Here is a 24,952-nt window from a genome sequence, read left to right as displayed (position 1 = left end):
ATCTCATCATTTTTTTCTACTTTTTAAAATCATGACTTTGGAAGATCAGGTAAAAAAAAAAACTATTCCACACAAGAATACCATAAAATGAGTATCTTCCTTATGTTACGAATTAAGAACCGTAAGCTTTTTCACATATTTAAAGAATGAACTTGACAGAAAGGCTGCTTTTCCCACCGCTGTACTAATCATATGAAACATTTGCAACCCACATCTAACTCTGACATCAGCACCTGGCGCCGATTCTCCTTTACAAATGCTTACTCCCTAAGCTGCAATCCACTCCTAAGTCTCCAGCAACGAAACCTCTTCGGAGGGCTTTCAAAACTGTGACAAATCACCCTCCAGGCTGACCCAAAGCAACTGCGCTGGAAAAGCAAAGAGCAGTTTAGAGAAACCCGTTTAAATGGATTAACTCAACACCTTTAAAACGGTGAACCCTTCCTCAGAACCCTTCCCCGCCAGAGCGAGGAGAAACTCTGCCGGACCTGTTGCTTTGTCCCCTCCGAAGCCCCCACAAGGTGCTTGGGGCGCGCGAAAACGCCCCTCCCCACCGGAAGCCCCGTGCCAGGTGAGGTTTTCTCGCCTCGCCGGCCGACTGGAATGCTGCAGCGCCCCATAGCCTCTTGCCCTGCCTCCGGGGCTCTGGCCGGCCCAGCCCGAGACAGACCCCGGGACGCCGGACTCACCTGATCACAGGGCTGTAGGGGCTCCGGGAGCGGCGCCAGCTGCTGCTGCTGTACGGGCTGGGGGACACGTCGCCGCCCCGCTCGTAGGAGCTGTGGCGGCTGTAGCTGGGGGAGCGGCGGCGGCTGTAGGGGCTCGGGGAGCGGGCCAGACGCCGCGAGTAGGGGCTGCTGCCGCCTCCCGCCGGGCTGGGGGACTTGCGGCTCCGCAGGCTCTGCGAGGCCCTGTGAGACACCGGGCTGTCGTCCCGGCCTCCCAGCGGGCTCAGGGACCGCTGCCGCCGCCTGTAGGCCTTGGGCTCGGTCTTGTCCTCCCGGTAGGCCTTGGGCGGCTCCTTGTAGGCCGACGGCGGCTCCTTGGACGACTTAGTCCGGCTCCGGTGGGCCTTCGGGTCTCGGTCCTTGCGGCTGCTACTGCTGCTGGACGTGGCCGAGGCGCTTTTCCGGCGGCCGCCGCTGCTGCTGCTGCTGCCGCTTTTGGCGGCCTCCACCCGCTCCTCGCCGCCGTGCCCGTGGCGGCTGCGGGACTTGGAGGCCTCGCCGCCGCCGCCGCCGCCGCGCTGCCCGTCCCGCCGCCGGTGCTCGCGGTGGCGGTCCTTGCTGCGGCCGCTGCTGCTGCGGCGGTCCCGGCGGGGCCTGCGCTCCGACCCCTCCCCGCGCCGCTGGGTGCCGGAGGAGGAGGCCGGACTCCCGCCGCTGCCCCCCGTTCCCCCGGCAGCCGTCGCCGCCGTTGCCGCGCTGACCCCCCCCAGCAGCAGCCCCTGCTCGGACTGGGAGCTTACATCCTCGTACTCCACCAGCGGGGTCACACCCCCGCCGCTACTAGCACCGCCACCGCCGTCCTGCTGCGGCTGGGGCAGCGAGAAGACCCGACGCTTCTCCGCCTCCTGCCCGGCGCGGGGCCCGCGGCGCCGCTTCTGCCGCCCTCCTGCGCGCCTCTTGCCTCTCGCCAGCCGCTTGACCTCCAGAGGGGGGCCCGGGCTGAAGCAAGAGGAGGAGGCCGCGGCGGCGGCGGCTGCGGCGGCGGCCGTGCCGGGAGCAGCCAGGAAGAGCAGAGGCGGCGGGGGCGGCGGCGGTTGCAGGAGCTGCGGCTGCAGGAGCGGCAACAGCAGCGGCGGCTGCTGAGGGGACAGGAATCGCCTCCGCTTGCGGCGTTCCTCCAACTTCTTCTCCGCCCAGCTCAAGCCCCCGCCTCCCCCCAGCGCCGTGTCCGAGCTGCTCGGCATCGCCTAGAGCCCGCCGCAGAGCGCGGCGCGGGTGCGGCCTCCTCCCGGGTCAGATCCTGGCCATCTCCCCCGCCGGAAACGGGAACGGCGGCGGCGGTGGCGGAGGGACACCGAGCACCAGGGCCGGCCGGGAGACGCGCCACGATAATCCGGGTCGGGACTCGGGTCCCTGGGTTCCAGATCACAGTGGGGTACGCAGCGGCCTCCGGGCCCGAGGGAAGCAGGGAATCCGGGCGGAGGAGCTCCCGATCGTGCTCGTCTTCCTAGCCTCGGCAGCAAAAACACCAGATGCGCCGGGCGCTGACCTGCGGGGGAGTCCGGAGTCCTCCAAGTGCCCCCGGGGGTGGGGGAGAGCGACCTCGGCCGCGCTCTCGGCTCGGGCAGCGCAACGCGGAAGTACCACCTTCGTCTCCGCTTCACTCCATCGGGCCCTGACGTTGGGTGCGAGTTCAGGGGAGGGGAGTGGGCGAGACAACAACACGCCTCCGCCGCCTCCTTCTCCTCGTCGACGTTGTCCTCCTGTGGTGGCGGCGACACACGGCGGGCGCCTCAGAAGTGGCCTGGGCCTGACAACAACTCCCGGCCTAAGGCCTCGCGCACTCTGCGGCCCGCAGGGACGGGCGGCGGGGCGGGGCGAGGCGGGGGCGACCGGGCTGCGGCTCACGGTTGGGGCAGCGAGTGTGCGGGGCTGGGCGGGGGGCTGTTTCCGGGGAGATGGGGGCGGGGGGGGCGTTTCTGAGTCTGTGGGGGTGGGTATGGGCCCTGACTTTCTTCTTCCTTCGGCGCGGCGAGCAGAGGTGGCGGTGCTGCCCCTTTCCTCCGCTCCCCCCCCGCCTCCACGAGGAGGCTCCTGGTGTGCGCGGCTGGCCCGGCTCGCTCCTCCCCTTCCCTCTCCGCTCCTCGTCAGGAGGAGGGAGGGAGATGGGACTTGCTGGTTGGGCCCTAACCTCCACAACCCCTCCTTCTAGCCTCCCTCTTTCGGCCTTTCCCCTCTTCGGCCCTGACGCAAGGCCGGGGGCGCGCACGCACGTCGCGCTCCGAGAAAGCCCAAGGTGAGTGGTGTCAGGGGCAAAGGAGGCGGGAACAAAGTTGCCGCGCACGGGCGTGCTCGCTCCCGCCAAGCGACGGGCGTCTGGCCCGGAAGTGAGGGAACGTAGAGACGGCTCCACTTCCGATGGGGGTGGGACTCTGTGAAGAAGAGTTAAAGAAAGGAGAGGGTTCGTGCGCCGCCCACTGCTGTCGCTGGAGAGTCTCGGGGTGACGGAGCGCCGGTCGTGCCTGTTGCTTGCGTCCAGCGCGCAGCACCGGCTCTGGATCTTCGCAGGCGCCGCACGGCGAGAGCAAGAATCTGGAGACTCAGGAATAATGCCATTAATGGCCTTCTGGGCTGGATAATCACCCCGTCGTCTCCTCTCAGCCAAGCCCGGACGGAGGTTGGAACAGCTGCGAAAGAGGGAGAGGGCACCCTGCAAAAGAGGGCGGAGATGGCGTTAGCTTAAACTATCTCTTGTACACCCAAGTTCCAGGCCCCATCTTGACCTAAAAACACAGTTGGAAATCCCAGTCTGGCGCTTCCATTAACACTGAAGTTTAAAAAAAAAAAGTTAATACGAGGAATAATGAAACGTCGAAAGGAACTCCGGGAAACCCCAAAATTTTTACCGGCGGCCTTGAAGTCAAAACATCTCGCTCAAATGAGAGCTGCCCTCTTGGCACTTCACCCTCTTTCACCTTAACTATCCAAACCTGTGGGGCTGCAAAGCGTAACCATTCGGTGACCTCACGTCTCATTTCTTGCATTACCAGGTTAGCCTTAACTTAAATGGCTTATTGGTTTGGGTTTGTTTTTTTTTTAATTTTAATTGTATTATAGTTGACTTACAATGTTGTGTTTCAGGTGTACGCGAAGTGAATCAGTTATACATACGCATATACCCACTCTTTTTTAGATTCCTTTCCCATATAGGCCATTACAGAGTATTGAGTAGAGTTCCCTGTGCTACACAGCAGGTCCTTATTAGTGGCTTGTGGGAGTTTAATATTGGTTGCAAAGAGAAGCTGAGCAGTGCATTCAATGGCTACATGTAGTCACCCGTTTTCAAGTTTATTTGTTCAGTGCATCGGTTGGTTCTTAGTTCTTAAATACTTGGTACCCATCCATCATTCATGCCTTAATAATTTTAATACACTAACACTGTATCTCAGTCTGGACTCACCTAAGCAGAAATCAGGCTTCACTGAAAGAGTACAAAGGGTGTTTGCTGAAGAATAAAGGAGGAGGCAAAGGAGTAGGTAATCTTGAAGGCAGTTCATTTCCCAGGAGGATAGGCCCCGGGTGGGCCACACAGTGGGACCTACCACGCAGCCAGAAGGATGTGGTAAATGCACTGGGAAACTGAATAGAAAAGTAAGGGACAAGGTGCCTAAAAACGTTTCTCCTTGGCAGTATTGCTGCCTGAAGTTCCTACAACCTAAACCAGTTAGCGAGAGGCTTTTTCCAAAAAATTACGATCAACCTGCCCCATCATCCTACTTTGAAAAGCCTGGAGTAACAGAACAAGGAGAGCAAAATGGATTTATCTAGCAGTTCGTCACATACGACCAACTCCAGGTAAGAATATCATCTTCTGTCCTATACTTGCAAAGAAAACATGTTCCAAAGTAAATGGGTAGCTTCCAGTCCAGGTTGCAAACAGAAAACATATACTAAAATATTTTTAGTGGGGTTCTGCCACCCCATATGTTTCTGCAAAGAGTCTGGGGGGGTGAGATGGGGAAAAGGGGCAGAAGCGAAGCATTCTGAACTCCCCAAAGATACCTGCCCCCCATGCATTGAAATACTAATGATTAACAGGGTTCAAACTCCAAAAAATGAGAAAGACCTTTAAATTAGAAGCCATCTGTTTCTATAAGCTTGTCTACTTATCTTCGTGTAAAGAGACTTGAAGTTGCCACTTGGGACTGTGTTTTAGTATTTTACTGTTTGTGTGTTATGACATACTGTCTACTGGTTTAAGAGAGAGAGAAGGAGGTGGTAAGTTTTTTGCTTTCTTTGTTTATCTAATGGGTCATAACATACCTAATCAGCTGTTCTTAAAGTGTGGCCTGAGACTAACGCTTTTTCAATGAATCATGCAATCAAAGCTATTTTCATAGTAAGACATGATTTGTCTTTATCATTCTTATTTTTTCACAAATGCACTATGGAGTTTTCCAGAGGCAACATGACATGTGATGACATCATTGTTCTGATGGCTAATGGAATGTGTGCTTGTGTGTTCATATGTTTTCTAGAATGTTCTAAGGTATTAAGTTTCTGAAATGTGTAAACATTTGGAATATCTGCCTAAGTCAGTGACCCGATACTTTCCAACTGACTAATGGATGATGTTACAAAATCATGAGTAAAAGATTCATTCAAAGTGCAGGACAGACTGATGTGTTTTAATGTAACCATACAAAAAGTTCATAGATCTGTTCTCAGATTCCACTTTATAACTAACCTTTTAAGAAGCTACTGTGGGGACTTTCCTGGTGGTGCAGTGGTTAAGAATCCGCCTGCCAATGCAGGGGACACGGGTTCGAGCCCTGCTCCGGGAAGATCCCGCATGCCGCGGAGCAACTAAGCCCGTGTGCCACAACTACTGAAGCCCGTGCTCCTTAGCGAGAAGCCACCACAATGAGAAGCTGGCGCATCACAGTGAAGAGGAGCCCCACGCCGCAGCTAGACAAAGCCCGCACGCAGCAACGAAGACCCAATGCAGCCAAAAATAAATTAATTAATTAATTAAGAAACTACTGTGGAGTTTTGGTGTAGTATCAAAGAATAACCACAGTTGTCTGGAAAAGCTATTAAAATACTCCCTCGCTTTTCCAACAACATGTCTTTTTCATACATTTCCACCAAAATAACATATTGCAACAAATTGCATTAAAAGGCTGATACGAGAATCAGTTTCAGTCCTACTAAACCAGTCGAAAGGAGATCTATAGAAAGGTAAAAACATTAATCCTCTAATATTTTTGTTTTGTAAAGATAGTTTCTTGCATATAAATGTGTTAGTTGTGTTACTATATGATGAAGTTATTGTTATTTTGAATGACTTTTTTTTTCTTTTTGGTGCCATGCTGCACAGCTTGCAGGATCCTAGCTCGCAGACCAGGGATCGAACCCAGGCCCTCAGCAGTGAAAGTGCAGAGTCCTAACCACTGGACCGCCAGGGAATTCCCTAAATGAATATTTTTAAATTGTCTCCATTTTTATTTCTAATATCAACAGATATAACTCATATAAACAAAAACTCTTTTATGGTCCTCAGAAATTTTTTTAAGTGTAAAAGGATCTTCAGACCAAAACCTTTGAGAAATGCCATACAAAATCATTAAAATTCCACTGCTTCTGTTCATGCTTCTAGTGGTACAGACAGTTCACAGATAGGTCATGCACTACCATTCCAGAATCTTCCTTATAACTAGGAGTTTCTGTAGTGTCTTTCAACATTGCTTCTCCTTTAGAGAAATTGGTTGTTTGAGTTTTTATTAGGTTTTCTCAGTCTTGAAAAAGTTTAAGCTCTCCTTACTTCAGCCCACTATTCTTTATCATAAGGAAGAATATCAAGCATGTTATTGTTAAAAGAGAGAAAAGCAAAGCCAAAACAATGGAACTTTTCAATTTAATTATAAAAACAAGTAGTGGCCAGTATTTATGTGCACTTACTATGTGTCAGACTCTGTGCTAAGTGCTTTATATTTATCTTCTCATTTAATCCTCTCAACAGTGCCTAAAAATAGGGTGACCATAGTCCTCAGTTTGCCTGCGGTGTTCCTGGTTTATGCCATTTGTTCAAGTATAATTATTAATAATATCCCCCTGCCAGCACATAAGTTTCCCAGTTTGGACATAAATTATCTGATCACCCTCCCTGTAAAAATTACTATCCACAGTTTACAAATTAGGAAACTGAGGCACAGAGAGATTGAGTGTCTTGCCCAAAGTACACTGCTAGTAAATGTGGGTGTGGGATCCTAACCCAGGTCTGTCTAGCTCTGTAGTTCAGGCTTTTAAAGAATTACAAACTGTTTCACAGTGATATCAATGCTCCTGAGATTTATGTTGACCCCAACTATAGTAATATATTCCAGAATAAAAGAAAGTAGAACACAGAAATTTAAGGTAAAATTTTAAATTCAGTTTCAGTTGTAAAACACTGATGTGATAGATGTGCTGTTCCGACACTCATCTTTTACACAGTTCAGAGGCGCACACTTGCTATCAACAGTTTGCAGAAAACCAATGCTGCTTCTGTGTTGGGGCTTGCGGGGGAGTGCAGTTCTTGCTGGTTCAGTAAAGCTGAAGGATGCCTATTTATAAAACAGGAAAGGTGGACCAAACTGTTAGAGGCCTTCCTAATAGGGATTCTCCCTGATTATAAGTAACCATGCAAGTTTCATTGGGTGTATAAATGTGCCTAGCTTAAAACTACATCTCCCAGCAGTCTCTGCAGATGAAGGACCTGACCATGCTATGCAGTCCTGGCCAACGAAATGTAAGTAGAAGTTGTTGGATGAGGCTTCTGGGAATGCTTTCTTAAAATGGAAGGCCAATTTAGCTGACCTTGCCTTTTACTTTTCTTTACATCTGGAACTCAAATGCAGTACTGGAGTTTGAGCAGCCATCTTGTGACTACAAAGGAACAAGCACATGTTAAGGATGGCTAGGTGAAGGGAAGAGAGAAGGACCTGGCTCTCTGAGGACATTGTGGATCTACCAAATCAACCCTGGACTGAAAAAGACATGAAACTGGTAATATGTTTAAGCCACTGTTTATTTCCATTTTTATTATAGATAAACTAAATTCCTAACTATTGCAGTGTGACCCCATGCTCCCATCCCACTTCAGTGGTGGGTATCATTAATGAGAGCATTCTTTCCTGCTCATCCTAAATATAGCCTCAGAATCTGTCTCAACATAAGTGTCTAAAACCCACACTGCAGCAGATCAGCCACATTGTCCAGCGGCTCAGGCTTGAGAAGGACATGGTTCAGGTATGGTGCTGCAACTGTCACCAGAAGGGCAAACGATCACGCAAGTGAATATTCGCACTGAGAGGATTTTGAGGCTATTGGGCAGTCTCCTTTCTCAGGGGAATCAGTACCCTCTCCTCTGGCCCCAGGGCCCTATTTTGTCACCCCAGGCTGTAGTGACGCTTACTTCACTACGCTGTACTCCTCAGTCTCTTTCCATGAGAGTGAAGCCTTTCCCTCTGTGTCTGTCACCACTCTGGGCTTTCCCATGCCTTCAAACCGAGGAATGGAGGCCAAAGGAAAGGGAAGAGCTAGGGGTTTCTATCAGGGCTTTGGGGACTAAGTTCTTTATTCACTAAGAAAAGAATTGGCAGCTGAGAAGGTGTGGGGACAGGGAGTTTGGAGGAGGTGGTTGGAGGGAAGGTGAAGTTCAGGGTTGCTCCTGATTATAATCCCCATGTCATTCATCACTTTGTTCTTAAATAAAGAAGCCTGGGACATAGACACACAGAGCAATATATTCCAGAATAAAAGAAAATATGACACAAAATTTGCAATGAAAACTTAAGATCAATTTCACTAGTAAAACTGAAGCGATGTGTCACTCCCATGCTCATTTTTCACACAGTTTCAGAAGCCTACTACCTCTGAGTCAGAAATGACACCAGTAATGAAATTATTTTTCAGGCTTGTCCTGGAGCAATTTTTGTCATTATTTGGGGAATTGCTTGGTCCAAAAACTCAGGGTTCACACCCTGGCACAAAACTACGTGTCTTAGTTATGTTATATTGTTATGCCTTGTTATAGAGACAAATCAATACATTGAATTATGTCAGGAATTACAGGGTATGTAATTTATTGGAATCAATATTGTGTTAATGTCTAATCTCATAAGAATATTTATGTACTCTTAGGAGATAGTTATTCAGGAATATTTGGAAGTTCGACTGCAGATTACACACCATTGTAAAGCAATTATACTCCAATAAAGGTGTTAAAAACAAACAAAAAAGAAATAGACCTAAAAATGCTGAAATGATAGAATTAGTGCACCAAGACTTTAAAAACAATTATTTAAAAAAGTTTAAGGACTTAAAGGCAAGTGTGAAAATACTTAGGAAAGAAATGGATATAAGATAGAAATAAATAAAAAACTTTTCAAGCTGAAAAAAAAAGAATACTTTAAATTTCTAATTACATCAACTAACAGATTTGATGGAGAAGGGATAAACAAGCAAACAATTCATTTATGTTGTGTTAAAAGTTCTCATTAATAAGGTCATTATAGCCTTAAAATACACTATTGGAGATATAGGTCAAAGGAAATAATTTCTACCAGAACTTTTTAACTGACAATGTGAATCTTATTTTGTGTTCAGAGCATTGCAATAAAATTATTAGAATCAGCATTTAATAATTGATTCACCCTTATATTTATGGTCAGATGATTTTTAACAAGGGTGCCAAGACAATTTGATGGGGAAGAATTGTCTATTCAGCAGATGGTTATGGTGAAGGAGATTGTTGTTGATAGGTGTAAACAACAACTGCTCAGGCCCCTCCTCATTTCCATTTTCCCCATTATCACAATATAAATAATAGCAAAGAAAAAAAAATGGTGCTAGGCCAACTCGACAGCCACATGCAAAAGAGTGAAGTTGGACCCCAACCTCATACAATATACAAAAATTAGCTCAAAATGGATCAGAGGCCTAATATAAGAGCTAAAACTATAAAACTCTGAGAAGTTAAATATAGGAATAAATATTTGCAACCTTGGGTTACACAAAACCTTCTCAGATGAGACACCAAAAGCACAAATGACAAAAGGAAAAATGATAAATTAGACTTACCAAAACTAAAAAGCTTGTGCTGCTTCAAATGACACCATCAAGAAAATGAAAAAGACAGTGCATAAATCTTTACAAATTATGTGGTAAGGGATTTGCACATAGAATATATAAAGAACTCCCACAACTCCACAATGGAAGGATAAATAACCCAATTTTAAAATGGTTAAAAGATCTGAATAGACATTTCTCCAAAGAAGGCATACAAATGGCCAGAAAGGAAAGATGCTCAGTATTATTAGCCATTAGGGAAATTCAGATAAAAACCACAATGAGATACCACTTTACACACCAGGATGGCTATAGTCAATAGACAGGTTTTGTCAGAGATGCAGAGAAAATGGAACCCTCATACCTCGCTGGTGGGAATGTAAACGTGATACAACCACTTTGGAAAACAGTTTGGCGGTTCCTCAAAATGTTAGACGCGGAATTACACTATGACCCAGCAAATTCAATCCTAGCTATGTACCCTCAAGATATGTAACCATATCTCCCATGAAAAAACTTGTACACAAATGTTAACAGCATAATTCATAATAGCCCAAAAGTGGAAACAACCCAAATGTCCATTAGCAGATGAATGGATAAACAAAATGTGACACATCCTTACAATATAGTATTTTTTTTCAGCAATAAAAAGGAATGAATTTCTGATACGTGCTATTGCATGGAGGACCTTTGAAAATATTATGCTAAGGGAAATAAGCCTTAGTTTCTGTCTTTTAATCATCCCCTAAGGTACAAAGTATACAGTATTATTCCCATTTAATAGTTGAGGAAAGTAAAGCTCAAGGAGATTGAGTTGTCTACAGCCACATAAACAATAATGTGAAACTTGAATTTTCAACCCCAAAACATACCCTAAACACAAATAAAAACACTTTTTAAAAAGTGTTTCTTGATCTATATCCACACAATCCCTTCCTTTTCCTTTATCATGTCCTTAGTGATCACATAAATGCTATCCATCTTTCCTTTTCCCTTTCTGTATTGGTGCCTGGCCTTCTTCCCAGTGTCCTGGGCATAGCTAAAAATTTCCAATGGAAATCAAGGGGTTTTAGAGCTGGAAAGAATCTTTAAATTTTAAGTTCACCCCCCCCAAGTCACTTTATTGATGGAAACTGAGATTTACACAAATCAAATGTCCTGTCTAAGGTCCCAAAGCTATTTTGTAGAAGAAGCCTTGTTTATTTTGTCTCCCATCCAGTACTCTTTACATTTGACTCATGGTTTTCAAACTCGCTGGTGGTACTCAAAGACATTCCAAGGGGTACATAGGCTGGGAAAGTTTTGAGGAAATCCATTTTCGAATGATCAACTTCCATACTTCTAAAATTGATCTGCCTGAGAATGTTCTTGTGGTCAAGGTATCTTGCTGGTTCTCTCTCCCACTTTATAAAACAAAGACAGAACTCTCATTCTCTAATCTTAATGGCACATTGCCCAAAAGTGTAAGAACAAAGACAGACCAAGGCACAACTGAAACATTGTGTCTGGGAAAGACTTGTTTAATCAAGACAACCTGTCTCATTGTAGCAATAAGTAATATTCCTCTCTGAACACATAGAATAGCTTTAATTTTTTTTTTTTTTTTTGCCGGGCACCATGTGGCTGGTGGGATCTCAGTTCCTCCACCAGGTATCGAATCCCAGGCCACAGCAGTGGAACCCCAAAATCCTAACTACTAGGCCACCAGGGAACTCCTTTAACTTTACTAATATTTAAAAATGATTAATCAAAACAAATATATTTGCTGTTTTAATCAATTGTATATTACTGATAATTGAAATTATGACTCAATCTAGAAGAAAAATTTTAACACTCATCAGTTTTCACTTACATACTTTTTTTTCTTATGGCAGGATGTATAATAAGGTGATCAGTAAAAGACTTTAAAGCAAAAAAAGTATGTTAGTATATTACATTAGGATAAAATTATGTGAGAGAAGTGGAAAAGAGAACAATGTAAAATTCTGGCTGTTGAAGGTTAGGTATAGTTTTTCCAAAAGAATGATAGTCGGTATCAAACAGCCATCGTTTGAGTCTTTTGGATACACACAGGAGTGATATAAGAATCCTAAATGTCAACATAAAAAGGTGCAAAGGTATATATAGGCTTTTCAAATCATTTTAGGAATTATAAGCAAAAAAACCTGAAGGCCACTGTCATAGGTAATCCTTTGTAAAATATTGATGACTCATCATAAGTCCATTGCCATTATAGAAAAAAATTCTCAACAAACCTGTCTGCTAATTTTTAACTCAATATTATCATTTCCACACATAGAGGAAAGCACATTATCATTGTTCTTAAAAAATATATATTTTTAAAGGCATGAAATAGAGATTTTTGTTCCCACTCCTAAACTTTGCAACCTTTTATTTTCTTGCACAATTTCTCCAGGCACCCAGGCACCAGGCTCATGTATACTGAGGCTTCTGCTTAAAACTCTACAGTTGCTCCCAACTGCTTCTAGGAGAAAGTGCTAACACCAGCAGGGGGCTCACATCACTCTGCATGATCCGAGTCCCACTCATGGCTCCAGACTGCCCTTTCTCTGCTCAAACTCTGCACTTCAGTCATCTGGAACTTCTTTTTAGTTCTTTGAAGGTCCTGTTCGTCTCTCAACGCTGGGCCTTCACACGGGCTGCTCCCTCTGTGTGGAATACTCAACCCACCTCCTACCTCCCAACTAGGTGTAATTTTTACATATTCGAATGTCAGATTTAGGTACCACTTGAAGCTTTCTCCGACCACCCCCACCACTACCATCACTAAGGTTGGATTAAATGTTCCTCTTTTGTGTTCCTGATGAATAATGTCCTTCCCCATCAAGGATGTACTGCAGTCTTCTCTTTCCTTGTCTGTTTCCTCCAATAGACTGTAGGTTGCAACACGACAGAAACAGTGTCTACTCACCATCATATTAAGCCTCCCCCAATGTACGGTACCTGGTAGTTTCTGAATGACTAATGGGAGAATTAATGAATGGATTGATTTTGCTGATTCATCAATTAAAAGACTTCTGTTGAAAGTAACAGCTACTTTAACAATCTTAAAGGAATTTATTGGAAGGATATAAAGGGCTCATGAATTGACAGGAAGTTGTAATACCAGGCTGGAAAAATAGGTAAAGACCCAGGTAACTCGAGCAGCCAAGAAGCTGGAAAATGTTAGCAGGAATAGCCCAATAGCCTGGGAAGGACACAGTTACCTTTGTTGTAGGGCACTGCTGCTGTCTCTTTGGGATTCCACCTCAACTGCCCTTGGAGATAATCTCCCCACTGCTGGGAATTAAATTTCATTGCCCCAAGGAAACCATAAACAAGACAAAAAGACAGCCCTCAGAATGGGAGAAAATATTTGCGAATGAAGCAACTGACAAAGGATTAATCTCCAGAATTTACAAGCAGCTCAGTATCAAAAAAACAACCCAATCCAAAAATGGGCAGAAGACCTAGACATTTCTCCAAAGAAGGTATACAGGTTGCCAACAAACACATGAAAGAATGCTCAACATCACTAATTATTAGAGAAATGCAAATCAAAACTACAATGAGGTATCACCTGACACCAGTCAGAATGGCCATCATCAAAAAATCTACAAACAGTAAATGCTGGAGAGGATGTAGAGAAAAGGGAACCCTCCTGCACTGTTGGTGGGAATGTAAATTGATGCAACCCCTATGGAGAGCAGTATGGAGGTTCCTTAAAAAAGTAAAAATAGAACTACCATATGACCCAGCAATCCCACTACTGGGCATATACCCTGAGAAAACCATAATTCAAAAAGAGTCATATACCACAATGTTCATTGCAGCTCTATTTACAATAGCCAAGGTATGGAAGCAACCTCTGTCCATTGACAGATGAATGGATAAAGATGTGGCACATATATACAGTGGAGTATTACTCAGCCATAAAAAGAAACGAAATTGAGTTATTTGTAGTGAGGTAGATGGACCTAAAGTCTGTCATACAGAGTGAAGTAAGTCAGAAGAAAAAAAATACCGTATGCCAACGCATATATATGGAATCTTAAAAAAAAAAAAAAAGGTTCTGAAGAACTTAGGGGCAGGACAGGAATAAAGACAGATGTAGAGAGTGGACTTGAGGACGTGGGGGGAAGGGTAAGCTGGGAAGAAGTGAGAGAGTGGCATGGACATATATACACTACCAAATGTAAAGTAGATAGCTAGTGGGAAGCAGCCGCGTAGCACAGGGAGATCAGCTCGGTGCTTTGTGACCACCTAGAGGGGTGGGATAGGGAGGGTGGGATGGAGACGCAAGAGGGAAGGGGATATGGGGATATATGTATACGTATAGCTGATTCACTTTGTTATAAAGCAGAAACTAACACACCATTGTAAAGCAATTATACTCCAATAAAGATGTTAAAAAAAATTTCATTGCCCCTTTGTGTCTCTTGGTCAAGATTTAAATTTCTGGAAAAGTGATCATTGGCTAAAGATCATGTGCCGTGCCCAGGCTGCTAGAGGTGAGGGACATCAGGATAGGGCCTCTCACGCTTTCAGACTGGGAAGGAGGGCATGCCTTTCACCAAGACTGTGGAGGAATTCCTCGAACAGGAAGAAGGGTTGGATACAGTGCAGCTAAGAAAGTACAGCTGTCTGCTACAGCTGTCTAGAACTAGAGCAAAATATGTGTTCCCACACAGAACAGTTTGTTTTGGTGCCATGTGTGTATTTAGGGCCTCTAGAATGGCTTAAAAAATAATAAAAACACATGAATTGAGTGTGATGTTTTTAGAGAAACATAATCTTCATTCTGTAGTCAAATGGAATATTCAGTAATTCAGATATGGTTATGCTAGAAGTTTTACTTAATGAAGTGCTCAGTTAAGGACAGAAAGAGAAATTACAAAGTAGACATTTAAAACATCAAATGAAAAGAACTTAAAATACTTCTAGTTACATTACACAGAAGTTATGTGGGACTCCAATCTCAATTATAGCACACAATTCTACCTTCCTGTGGAAATAGCCATCAAACTAGAAATCCAAAAGACTGAAAATCACTCAACAAATTTGTAAATGTCTGTATGAGTTTTGAGGAAACCTTGTGGTAATTAATGTTTATTGAAAACCCAATAGGAATTTGGAGTCATATAAACAAGATGAAGGGTTTTTCTTACTTGTGGAAGAAATGAGCCATCTAAGAAAAAAAGTCCAGTGTAAACTTGAAGAACCAGGGGTGAAAAAGTATGCATCCGCACAAAACCCTGCACATCAATGTTTATAGCAGCTTTATTCATAATTCTCAAAATTTGGAAGCAACCAAAATAGTCTTCAATAAGTGATTGGATAAACAGACTGGTACATTCAGACAATGGAATATTACTCGGCAATAAAAAGAAGTGAGTTACCAAATCACAGAAAAACATGAGGAAAATTAGGTACATTTTGCGAAGTGAAAGAAGCCAGTTCGAAAAGGCTACTTACTTATGATTTCAACTATGTGACATTCTGGAAGAGGCAAAACTAGAAATACTAAAAAGATTAGGGGTTCAGGGGCAAGGGCGGGATTAATAGATGGAGCAAAAGATACTTTTAAAGAAGTGAAATTTGTTTTGCATGATATTGTAAAGGTGGATACATGTCATTATACATTTGTCAAAATCCATAGGATGTACAACACAAAGAATAAACCCTAATATAAACTTTAGTTGGATTTTAGTTAATAAAAATGTATCAGTATTGACTCATTAATTGTAACAAATGTCCTGTGCTAATGCAAGATGTTAATAGAAGAAATGGAGTGGAGTGTATACGGGAACTTCCAGCTCAATTTTTAATACAACGGCTTTTTATAAAAAAAGTATATTAATTTTTTTTAAAGAGAGAATCATGTATCAATACAATTGTAATTTTTAAATAGTATATACTTCTTAGTTACCTTTATCGTAGTATCCATCACACTAATAAAGAATGACTGGCATTTTGTTCACAAGTAGCAGGTAAAACGCTCGCTGAGGAATAAAATGAAGTAGATGGACATAAATACACAAGTAAGCATTTACTGACTGTGTATTAGTCAGCCTCCAAGATGATCCCCAGTGATCCTCATTTCCTTTTTATTGTTGCTTTAAGCCACTAAATTTTGTGGTATTTGTTATGCAGTAATAGACAACGAATACACTTTCAACTGGGATTAAATCAATGGATGCACATCAAGAAGTAAAAATCTTGAGAACAAATTAACAATTTTGGATTTGCAGAACTTTGGAGCGGTTCTGGACTCGGGTATAGGAAGTATTACAGAAGGAAAGAAAGAGAATTGGGGCAGAATCCGAATGATTTCAAGGTCTATAGGGAGCAAACCAACCCCACCTGTTCCGTGAAACATAGAATTGTTGGCAGTCAGGCGGTTACACCTGGGTGGGCAGTGGTGGAGGTTAGGGAGGGCAGGAGAATTCCTTTGTAAAGAACTGCCTAGAGAGAACTGGGGGTGCTAGGAAGGACTTGGTATAGCGGAGAAGATCTCTCCACTCTGGCATGAGAGAAGCTTCCTGCATAAAGGGCAGCCCTTGACCTATATAGTCTCGATAAAGGCCTATGAATTGCGAATCTCTTCTCTGCACGAATCATCCAGTCAGTCTTGCCATTGCTTCCTTTTTTTAAAAAAATGCAACTTAATTGATGTATAATTCATGTATAATATAGTGACAAATATATAAGTCATATAAACACCACACAAAGTAAAACAAAAAAGTTTTTCACAAAAACAAAAAGTTTCCTCCTACCTCTTTGAAATCAATCCCTACCACCACTAGTCCCAGGCAACTAACTATAGATTAATTTTCATGTTCTAGAATTTCTGATGAAATGAATCATAGAGTATGTGGTTCTGGTTCTCTTGCTTAGCATAAAGTTTTTGAGATTCATCTAGTTGTAGTCTGTATCAGTAATTCAGTTCATTTTCTTGCTGAGTAGTACTCCATTTTATGGATATACCACATGGTTTATCCATTCACCTCTGGTTGGACATTCAGGTTGTTTCCAGTTTGGGACTATTATGAATAAGACTGCTATGAAGTTCATGTATCCACCACTGGAGTATCATATAAAATAGTTTTGCTGCCCTAAAAATATCCCGTGTGCTTCTCCTACTTAACCATTTCTCACTCCCCTCAGACCTCTGGCAATTGCTGATCTTTTGAACATTGCTACAGTTTTACTTTTCCAGAATGTAATTGTACTTGTACAGTATTTAGTCTTTTCAGACAGGCATCTTTCACTTAACAATGTGTATTTAAGATTCATCCTCGTCTTTTTGTGATTTGATAGCTCTTTTCTTTTTATCACTGAAAAATATTCCACTGTACAGATATACTACCATTTGGTTATCTGTTCACCTATTGAAGGATGTCTTGGTTGTTCTGAGTTTTGTGTGATTATGAACAGAGCTGACGATATAACCATTTGTATGCAGGTTTCTGGGTAGACATAAAATTTCAGATCAGTTGGGTAAATACTTAGGAGTGCAACTGCTGAATCATATGGTAAGATTATGTTTAGACTATTTTTAACTTTGTAAGAAGCTGCCAAATTGTACCATTTTCCATTCCCATCAGTAGTGAATGAGAGTTCCTGTTCTCTACATCCTCACCAGCAACAGGTGTTGGCAACTTTTTCTGGATTTTCGTAATTCTAATAGGTATGTAGTAGTATCTCATTGTTTTAATTTGAAGTTCCCTAATGACAAATGCTATATATTTTTTAATTTTTTATTTATTTAATTTATTTATTTTTGGCTGTGTTCGGTCTTTGTTGCCGCACGTGGGCTTTCTCTAGTTGTGGCAAGCGGGGGCTCCTCTTCATTTTGGTGCACAGGCTTCTCACTGCTCTAGGCACGTGGGCTTCAGTAGTTGCAGCACGTGGGCTCAGTAGTTGTGGCTCACGGGCTCTAGAGTGCAGGCTCAGTAGTTGTGGCGCACGGGCTTAGTTGCTCTGCGGCATGTGGGATCTTCCCAGACCAGGGCTCGAACCTGTGTCCCCTGCACTGGCAGGTGGATTCTTAATCACTACACCACCAGGGAAGCCCCAAATGCTATATTTTTTAAATATACAGATTATCCAGATAATTAGACTCTTCTCATATATCTTTTGACTACTCGTTTCTAATTTAATTCCATTATGGTCAAAGAATATGCTCGCTATGATTTCAATATGTATAAATTTATCAAAACTTGTTTTATGGTTCAATATATGGCCTATTTTAGTGATTATTCTATGGTCACTTAAAAAATGTGTACTCTTCTGTTGTTGAGGGTAGTGTTCTATAAGGGTCAACAGGATAATTTGGCTTATAGGTGTTCTATATTCTCACAGATTGCTTCTTAATCTGTCATTTACTGAGCTGAGTGAAATCTGCAATTGTGGATTTTTCACTTCTTTAATTCTATCAATTTTTGCTTCATGTATTTTGAAATGCTGTTATTAGGTGCATACACATTGAGAAATTATATCTGCCTGATGAATTTAACCCCCTCCCCTTTTTTTCATACTGAATTTTTCTCCTGGCTAGGGATCATATTTTCACCTTCTTTGCTTGTCTAGCAATTTTTGAGTAGAAGTTGAGCATTATGAATGTTATATTTTTGAAATTTTGAACTTGGTTGTCTTATTTAATTAATGTTAAATTTGCTTGGCAGAAAATTTAGTCACTTGGGGATCAGCTTGATCACATCAAGGCCTACTTTTCCGCGTTGTTAAAGTAGATCTAAAGTAGCTTTATTCTAATGCTTATTTAGCGTAACTACTAAGACATAACACTTTTGGGTTCTCTGTTGAATGCCCCAGGTTTTTCATATGTTTTCTTCACTCTAGTTAGTAGGAGATCAAATGTCTCTTAGCCCTGTGTGAGCACTAAGATTCTTTTAACTCATAGCTCCCAGCTTTTGTTCTTTGCCCAGCCTCATGTAGTTTCATCTTACATAGGTTCAGATTATTAGCCCGGCAAATAATCAGGGGACTCCCTATGCATGTCACCCTCCTCTTTGGTGTTCTGCCCCACAAACTGCAGCCACCTCAGCCTTCCCCAAGTCCTTATTTCTGGATTTCAACACAGTGATATCTTCCAGGTGATGTCTGGATTTCTCCTCCTGGCCCTATGGTCCAGTAATTGCCCCCAGGGAGAAAGCTGCAACCGTCAAAAGGTGTACCTTATCGGTTTCCTTTCTTTCTTCCTTCCTTTCTTCGGCCGTGCTGCATGGCTTGCGGGATCTTAGTTCCCTGACCAGGGATTGAACCTAGGCCCTCAGCAGTGAAAGCACAGAGTCCTAAACACTGGACTGGCAGGGAATTCCCTCCTTTCTTTCCATGGCTAAAAATAAATGGCTTCGAACATTTATTTCATACATTGTGTCCAGTTTTCTAGTTGTTTACAGCAGGTGGCCAGCCCCATACTGGTAACCTCTTCATGAGCAGAAGCAGACAGTCTATCACCTCATTTTAAATATGAATGGATAAACCAGAATCAGCAGACATTTGAGGGCCATAGAACATAAAGTATACTTAAAATTTTAGAATGTAATATGAGTGCTCTAACATTGAATATGTATGTATAATGAAGTTATATTAATTAATTAGGGCTGCTATAACAAAGTGCCACAGACTGGGGACTGAAAACAATGGAAATTTTATTGTCTCACAGTTCTGGAGGCTAGAAATCCAAGAACTAGGTGCCAGCAGTGTTGGTTCCTTCTAAAGGCTGTGAAGGAGAATCTCTTGCATGCCTCACCCCTAGCTTCTGGAGGTTTGCTGGCAATCTTTGGCATTTCTTGGCTTCTGCTGCATCACCCCAGTCTCTGCCTTTCCCTTGACATGGCATTCTCCCTGTGTGTGTATCTGTCTCCAAATTTCCCCCTCCATTTTTAAGGACATCAGTCATATTGGATTAGGGACCCACCCTACTTTGGTATGACCTCACCTTAACTACTTATATTTGCAGTCACCCTATTTCCAAATAAGGTCACAATCTGAGGTCCTAGGGATTAGAACTTCAACATATGAATTTTGGTGGGGGTGGGGGGGACACAATTCAACCCATAACAATAATTAAGATGCTACCGACAAAAATCCATGAGGTGGAAAGGAAGCAGAAGAGATAGAGGGAAACATGGGAGAAAACCCTAATATCCTGGTACCACAAAACAGGAAGGTGGCCATGAGATATTGGCAAAAGTTTATAAAACATGAAATAGGAGTTTTGGTATATTATTTAAAAGTTATAAAGATGACCAATAGCATGGTTAGCAAACTGAAATAGTTATAGGAGAAAAGCAAGCAACATAAATGAGAAACAGGGCTCAGGTCTTGGTACTTGTGTTTACCTGGTAGATGTGCAGAGAACTTTGGCATACGAGTCAGTGCTTGCCCCATCTGGAGAGTACAGCCACTTAATCAGCTTTGGTGAATTCATGGGAAAGGGGCCATATTTGCCTTGTATTCGGTGAGTGTCCCCCCAGCATTCATGTCCACCTGGAACGTCAGAAAGAGATCTTATTTGGAAAAAATGTCTCTGCAAATGTAATTCGTAAAGGGAAGTTATACTGGATTAGGGTGAGCCCTAAATCCAATGGCTGGTGTCCTTACAAGAAGGGGAGATTTGGACTAAGAGACGTGACACACAGAGGGGAAGAAGGCCACGTGCAGAGAGAGGAAGAAATTTCAGTGATACAGCTACAAACCAAGGAATGCCAGGAATTGCTGGCAACCACCAGAAGCTCAGAAGAGGCAAGAAAGGATTCTTTCCTAGAGCTTCCAGAGGGAGCATGGTCCTGCTACCAGCCTGATTCCAGACTTCGAGACTCCAGGATAGTGAGAGTTTTAAGTTTTATGCTTCCTGGTTTGTGGTACTTTCTTATGGCAGCCCTAGGAAGCTAAAACGTGCAGCATCTGACTTTTTAATTAATTAATTAATTTATTTATTTTTGGCTGCATTGGGTCTTGTTGCTGCACGCAGGCTTTCTCTAGTTGCGGCCAGTGGGGGCCACTCTTTGTTGCGGTGCACGGGCTTCTCATTGCAGTGGCTTCTCGTTGCAGAGCAGGGGCTCTAAGTGCATGGGCTTCAGTAGTTGTGGCTCGCGGGCTCAGTAGTTGTGGCTCACGGGCTTAGTTGCTTCGCGGCATGTGGGATCTTCCCAGATGAGGGCTCGAACCCGTGTCCCCTGCCTTGGCAGGTGTATTCTTAACCACTGCACCACCAGGGAAGTCCCCTGCATCTGACTTTTTTGTGGGGCTAAACATTTGGAATTTTTAAATGTTAAATCTTATCATTTTTTTCATGTTGGAGTTTTCTGTTTGTTTTTTGTTTTGTTTTTGAGCTCACTGCAATTCAAACAAAACACATCTACAGTCAGATCTGGCCTTCAGGCCATCCATTTGCAACCTCTGCAATAGAGAAACTAAATACAGTGTAGGAAGGTGACTAACAGAAATGAGAGGGAAGTAAGTGAACTGAGCTGAGGTATAAGTGTGCTAAATACTCTCCTGTCATAGCAGGAAGTAAAAAGACAATGTCTAGATTAGATTAATAGCAAGAAAATGATTCCAAGTAGTTGCCTCTGGAAAATGGTCCAGGGGTGGGGCAGGTGACTGTTACTTTGAGTTATAAGTTCTTTTATATTCTTTGGTTTTGAAAGGTAGGTCGGTATTACTCTCAGGCTTGCCAGGAAGTTGCTCTCGAAGGTAAGGGACTAAATTTTTCTGCCAGTAATAATAGAAGAGGCCAATGGCTGAGTAAAGTTTTCAGGAGTAGCAGAAGGCACTGCCTGTCTCTGGAGAAAAATAGGTTTTAGTACCTTTCAAAGAACAGACAGAATGTACACGTTTCCACACTTTTATGTTTCCCAGAATTTATCTTTGTGAAGATCATGATAGTCCTTAATCCTGAGTCTGCATTAAACTATAGAAATGAAACCATTGAGTTTCATAATGTTATGGTTTACAATGTCAAGGAACTAAAAAATTAAGAATTCATTTTAAAATCACTGGTGAATTCATTTTTAAATCACATATGAAAAACCCTGAAAGTGCCATCTGTGTTTCATAGAGGCGCCCTTCAGAGAGGGCGTATATACCCTTAATTATACAATTGCTCATAACATCTGACATGACTAATGATTTTAAATGATAAATCAAAGGAATCCAGCCACTGAGCTTGCACAAGGGGAAAATCATCTCTAGAACTACATCCAGCTTCTCTTGAAATTCTTGTTTGTATAAAAATCTACCAACACATTAGCCGTATATATTTACATGAAGGTTGCAAATTGAATTTATATATTTAGGTAGTTACTCAAGATGTCTGGGTTGGGTCTTCCCTGGTGGCGCAGTGGTTAAGAATCTGCCTGCCAATGCAGGGGGCACGGGTTCAAGCTCTGGTCGAGGAAGATCCCACATGCAGTGGAGCAGCTAAGCCTGTGCGCCACAACTACTGAGCCTGCACTCTAGAGCCCACAGGCCACAACTACTGAAGCCCGCGTACCACAACTGCTGAAGCCTGCATGCCTAGAGTCTGTGCTCTGCGACAAGAGAAGTCACCGCAATGAGAATCCTGCACACCACAACAAAGAGTAGACCCTGCTTGCCGCAACTAGGGAAGTCCACGCGCAGCGAAGAAGACCCAATGCAGCCAAAAATAATTAATTAATTAATTTTTAAAAAAAGATGTCTGGGTTGCTTCTAAGAGCAACACGAGGAAATTAAAATTGGATTAAACTTGAAAAACAGGTTTATTATATGTCACTTTCTTCCCTCTAAGACTTTGATTTTGGCCAATATCTAGACTATCTCCCTCAATCTCTTCTTCACACTAGTCCTGAGGGATCTTACTCAAAGGCAAATCTGCTTAAAGTCTTCCCCTAACCTAAATCCTTTAATGGATCTCTATTGCCTTCATGACAGATTGAAGGTTTTTCTTTGTCTAATCTCTGGTCACCTTTCTGGCCTCACCTCTCAGCATCCCAGTCAATCCAAATGTGTTGCTTGCTGGTCTTTGAACCAGAGCTCCTGGGTGTGGTTCCTTCCTTTTTCAATCCTCTTTCCCATGGCTGACTCCTGTGTGTCTCCTATGTACCCACAAAAGTTCAACTTAAGTCTCCCCTCCTCCAAGGAGGGACTTTCTTCATCTCTCCAAAGCTGAGATGTATGCTATCTTGGGTATTTCCACAGCATCTTACTGGATTAATTCATCCTAGCTTGGCATCTTCACTCATTCTCTCCTGACCCTAATTTCCCTAGCGGACTTGTAATCTTATGACCATAAAGTTGGTCTTAATGAGAAAGTTTCTCCTTTTGTTTCTAAATAATGACTTTAGTTCTCAGCTCATTTATAAACCAGACAAATTCCAAGCCAGATGAATAATCAAGCCCCTGCCTGTTCTGCCTAGCCTCACCCTCAAATCCCTTTACATTCAATCGCCCTGTTTCTACTCCCCACAAGGGATGTCCCGGGTAAACACCAAATTACACAAAATCAAGTAGAAAAAACATAAACAAAATTTCTACCAAAGAAAGAGTATTGTTTTCTCATAAAATAATGCACTCACAGTCAACTCTTCTAACTGTCCTTTTGAATGACTTGAATGTTAGTTTCCTGAAAATTTGAAGTATATTCCCATTGCTTAACGTATTGCATAAAATAGTAGGCGATCACTATTTATTGCTGATGTTTTTTTTAAAACTTGATTTCCATTTACCTCTCTAGTTATTAGCAGTAACTTATTGTATGAGGTTTTTTGCACAAAATTTTAATTGAGAATGACATTCATGCAAGTTAAATAGTTTTCCCATTTTATAAAAAATTATAAAACATTTGATAAAAATCTATAAATTCCAGGGACTTCCCTGGTGGTTCAGTGGTTAAGAATCCGCCTGCCAATGCAGGAGACACGGGTTCGATCCCTGGTCCAGGAAGATCCCACATGCTGTGGAGTAACTAAGCCCGTATGCCACAACTACTGAGCCTGCGCTCTACAGCCTGCAAGCCACAACTACTGAGCCCACATGCCACAACAACTGAAGCCCATGCACCTAGAGCTCGTGCTCCGCAACGAGCGAAGCCACCGCAGTGAGAAGCCCGTGCACCACAATGAAGAGTAGCCCCCGCTCGCTGCAACTAGAGAAAGCTGACACACAGCAACGAAGACCCAACACAGCCAAAAATAAATAAATAAATTTCAAAAATCTGTCTCAAAATTTTTTTAAAAGAATCTATAAATTCCAATCCAGATGAAACCAGAAATGCTGCAGGATTTTCTTTTCCTAATTCTTTGTATTTTCTCTGAAAAATCTAGATGTTTAGAGGTCTTTGATTTAAAGAAAATTCCTCAAAATCAAAAGAAAATTCAAACTGACCATATTTCAGGAGAGGTAGAATTGGCCTAAATCTGAAAAAAAAAAGTTTGGGCCATATGACATTGATTTTCTTCTGAAGTATTTTCTAAAATATTGACTATTTCCTGCTCCTTTCCCTTTTTCTTCTGATATTCATAGCAGACTCAAAAGAGAAATTTGAAATGTCAGCTAAGTAAAACTTCGTTGTCATTTTTGCTTTTTTTTTTTTTTTTTTTTTTTAACTTTTGGCCGCACCACACAGCATGGCAGATTTAGTGGAAGCTCGGAGTCCTAACCACTGGACTGCCAGGGAAGTCCCATTTTTGCATGTTTTTTAATCCAATAATCCTATGCATACATACAGTCCACTAAACATCCTGCTGAAGACACTCACAGATAATAACTCATTTACTTTTCAGAACACCCCTGTGAGATAGGCATTACTATCATCCCTATTAAGCAAATGTAGAAATGTAACATCAAAGAAATTAGATAATTTTCTCAACATCATATAACTAGTAGAACCTTGAGTGATATCTGTATACTTAAGGAGAAAGGGGGGGGGGTAAAATGAGAACTTGTCTAAAGAAGATATAATAGTATTGAAACATTTTTATGTTCACAGCTGTTCATGAAAGGACAGCTGGTTAATGCCTCACAAGACAATGTGAAGTCAAAACATATGTGTTTTCATCCCCTGACCACTGAAAGTGAAAGGTAAACAAATAATTACTCCAGAAAGCCCAGGAAAAAAAATTTTTTTTAAATCAAGCCTTGTTACTATCAGCATTGATGACAGA

The 24,952-nt window shown here is 42.8% G+C and overlaps 1 protein-coding gene and 2 long non-coding RNA genes across 16 annotated transcripts in view; 2 read left to right on the top strand and 1 right to left on the bottom strand.

The window, feature by feature from the left end:
* CDK13 (cyclin dependent kinase 13) overlaps positions 1–2,528 on the bottom strand; it is a 110,256-nt gene extending 107,728 nt beyond the window's left edge. For both annotated transcript variants that reach the window (XM_027123972.1, XM_027123973.1), the window contains exon 1: positions 690–2,528. In XM_027123972.1, the coding sequence (XP_026979773.1) occupies positions 690–1,912 (1,223 nt within the window). In that variant the 5' untranslated portion in view covers positions 1,913–2,528. The remainder of the gene's footprint in view (positions 1–689) is intronic.
* Positions 2,529–3,849: 1,321 nt separating this feature from the next.
* LOC113629506 (uncharacterized) lies at positions 3,850–5,703 on the top strand. Its single transcript, XR_003436581.1, has 2 exons — positions 3,850–4,523; positions 5,483–5,703. It is a non-coding gene; the product is annotated as an uncharacterized LOC113629506 (long non-coding RNA).
* Positions 5,704–6,150: 447 nt separating this feature from the next.
* LOC113629504 (uncharacterized) overlaps positions 6,151–24,952 on the top strand; it is a 73,271-nt gene continuing 54,469 nt past the window's right edge. For 9 of the 13 annotated variants that reach the window (XR_003436571.1, XR_003436574.1, XR_003436573.1 and 6 more), the window contains exon 1: positions 6,151–7,715. This is a non-coding gene — a long non-coding RNA (uncharacterized LOC113629504). Of the gene's footprint in view, positions 7,716–7,862; positions 9,514–12,195; positions 12,549–24,777; positions 24,870–24,952 lie in introns of those variants that run through there. The other 4 variants (XR_003436579.1, XR_003436578.1, XR_003436568.1 and 1 more) reach the window with 3 other exon arrangements.

This window comes from Aethalodelphis obliquidens, unplaced genomic scaffold (genome assembly GCF_003676395.1).
Source record: "Aethalodelphis obliquidens isolate GAN/ISIS:26980383/991018 unplaced genomic scaffold, ASM367639v1 scaffold27, whole genome shotgun sequence".
NCBI lineage: Eukaryota > Metazoa > Chordata > Mammalia > Artiodactyla > Delphinidae > Aethalodelphis > Aethalodelphis obliquidens.
Note: the sequence above shows the minus strand (reverse complement) of the source record. Positions and strands in the feature narration are given on the sequence as shown.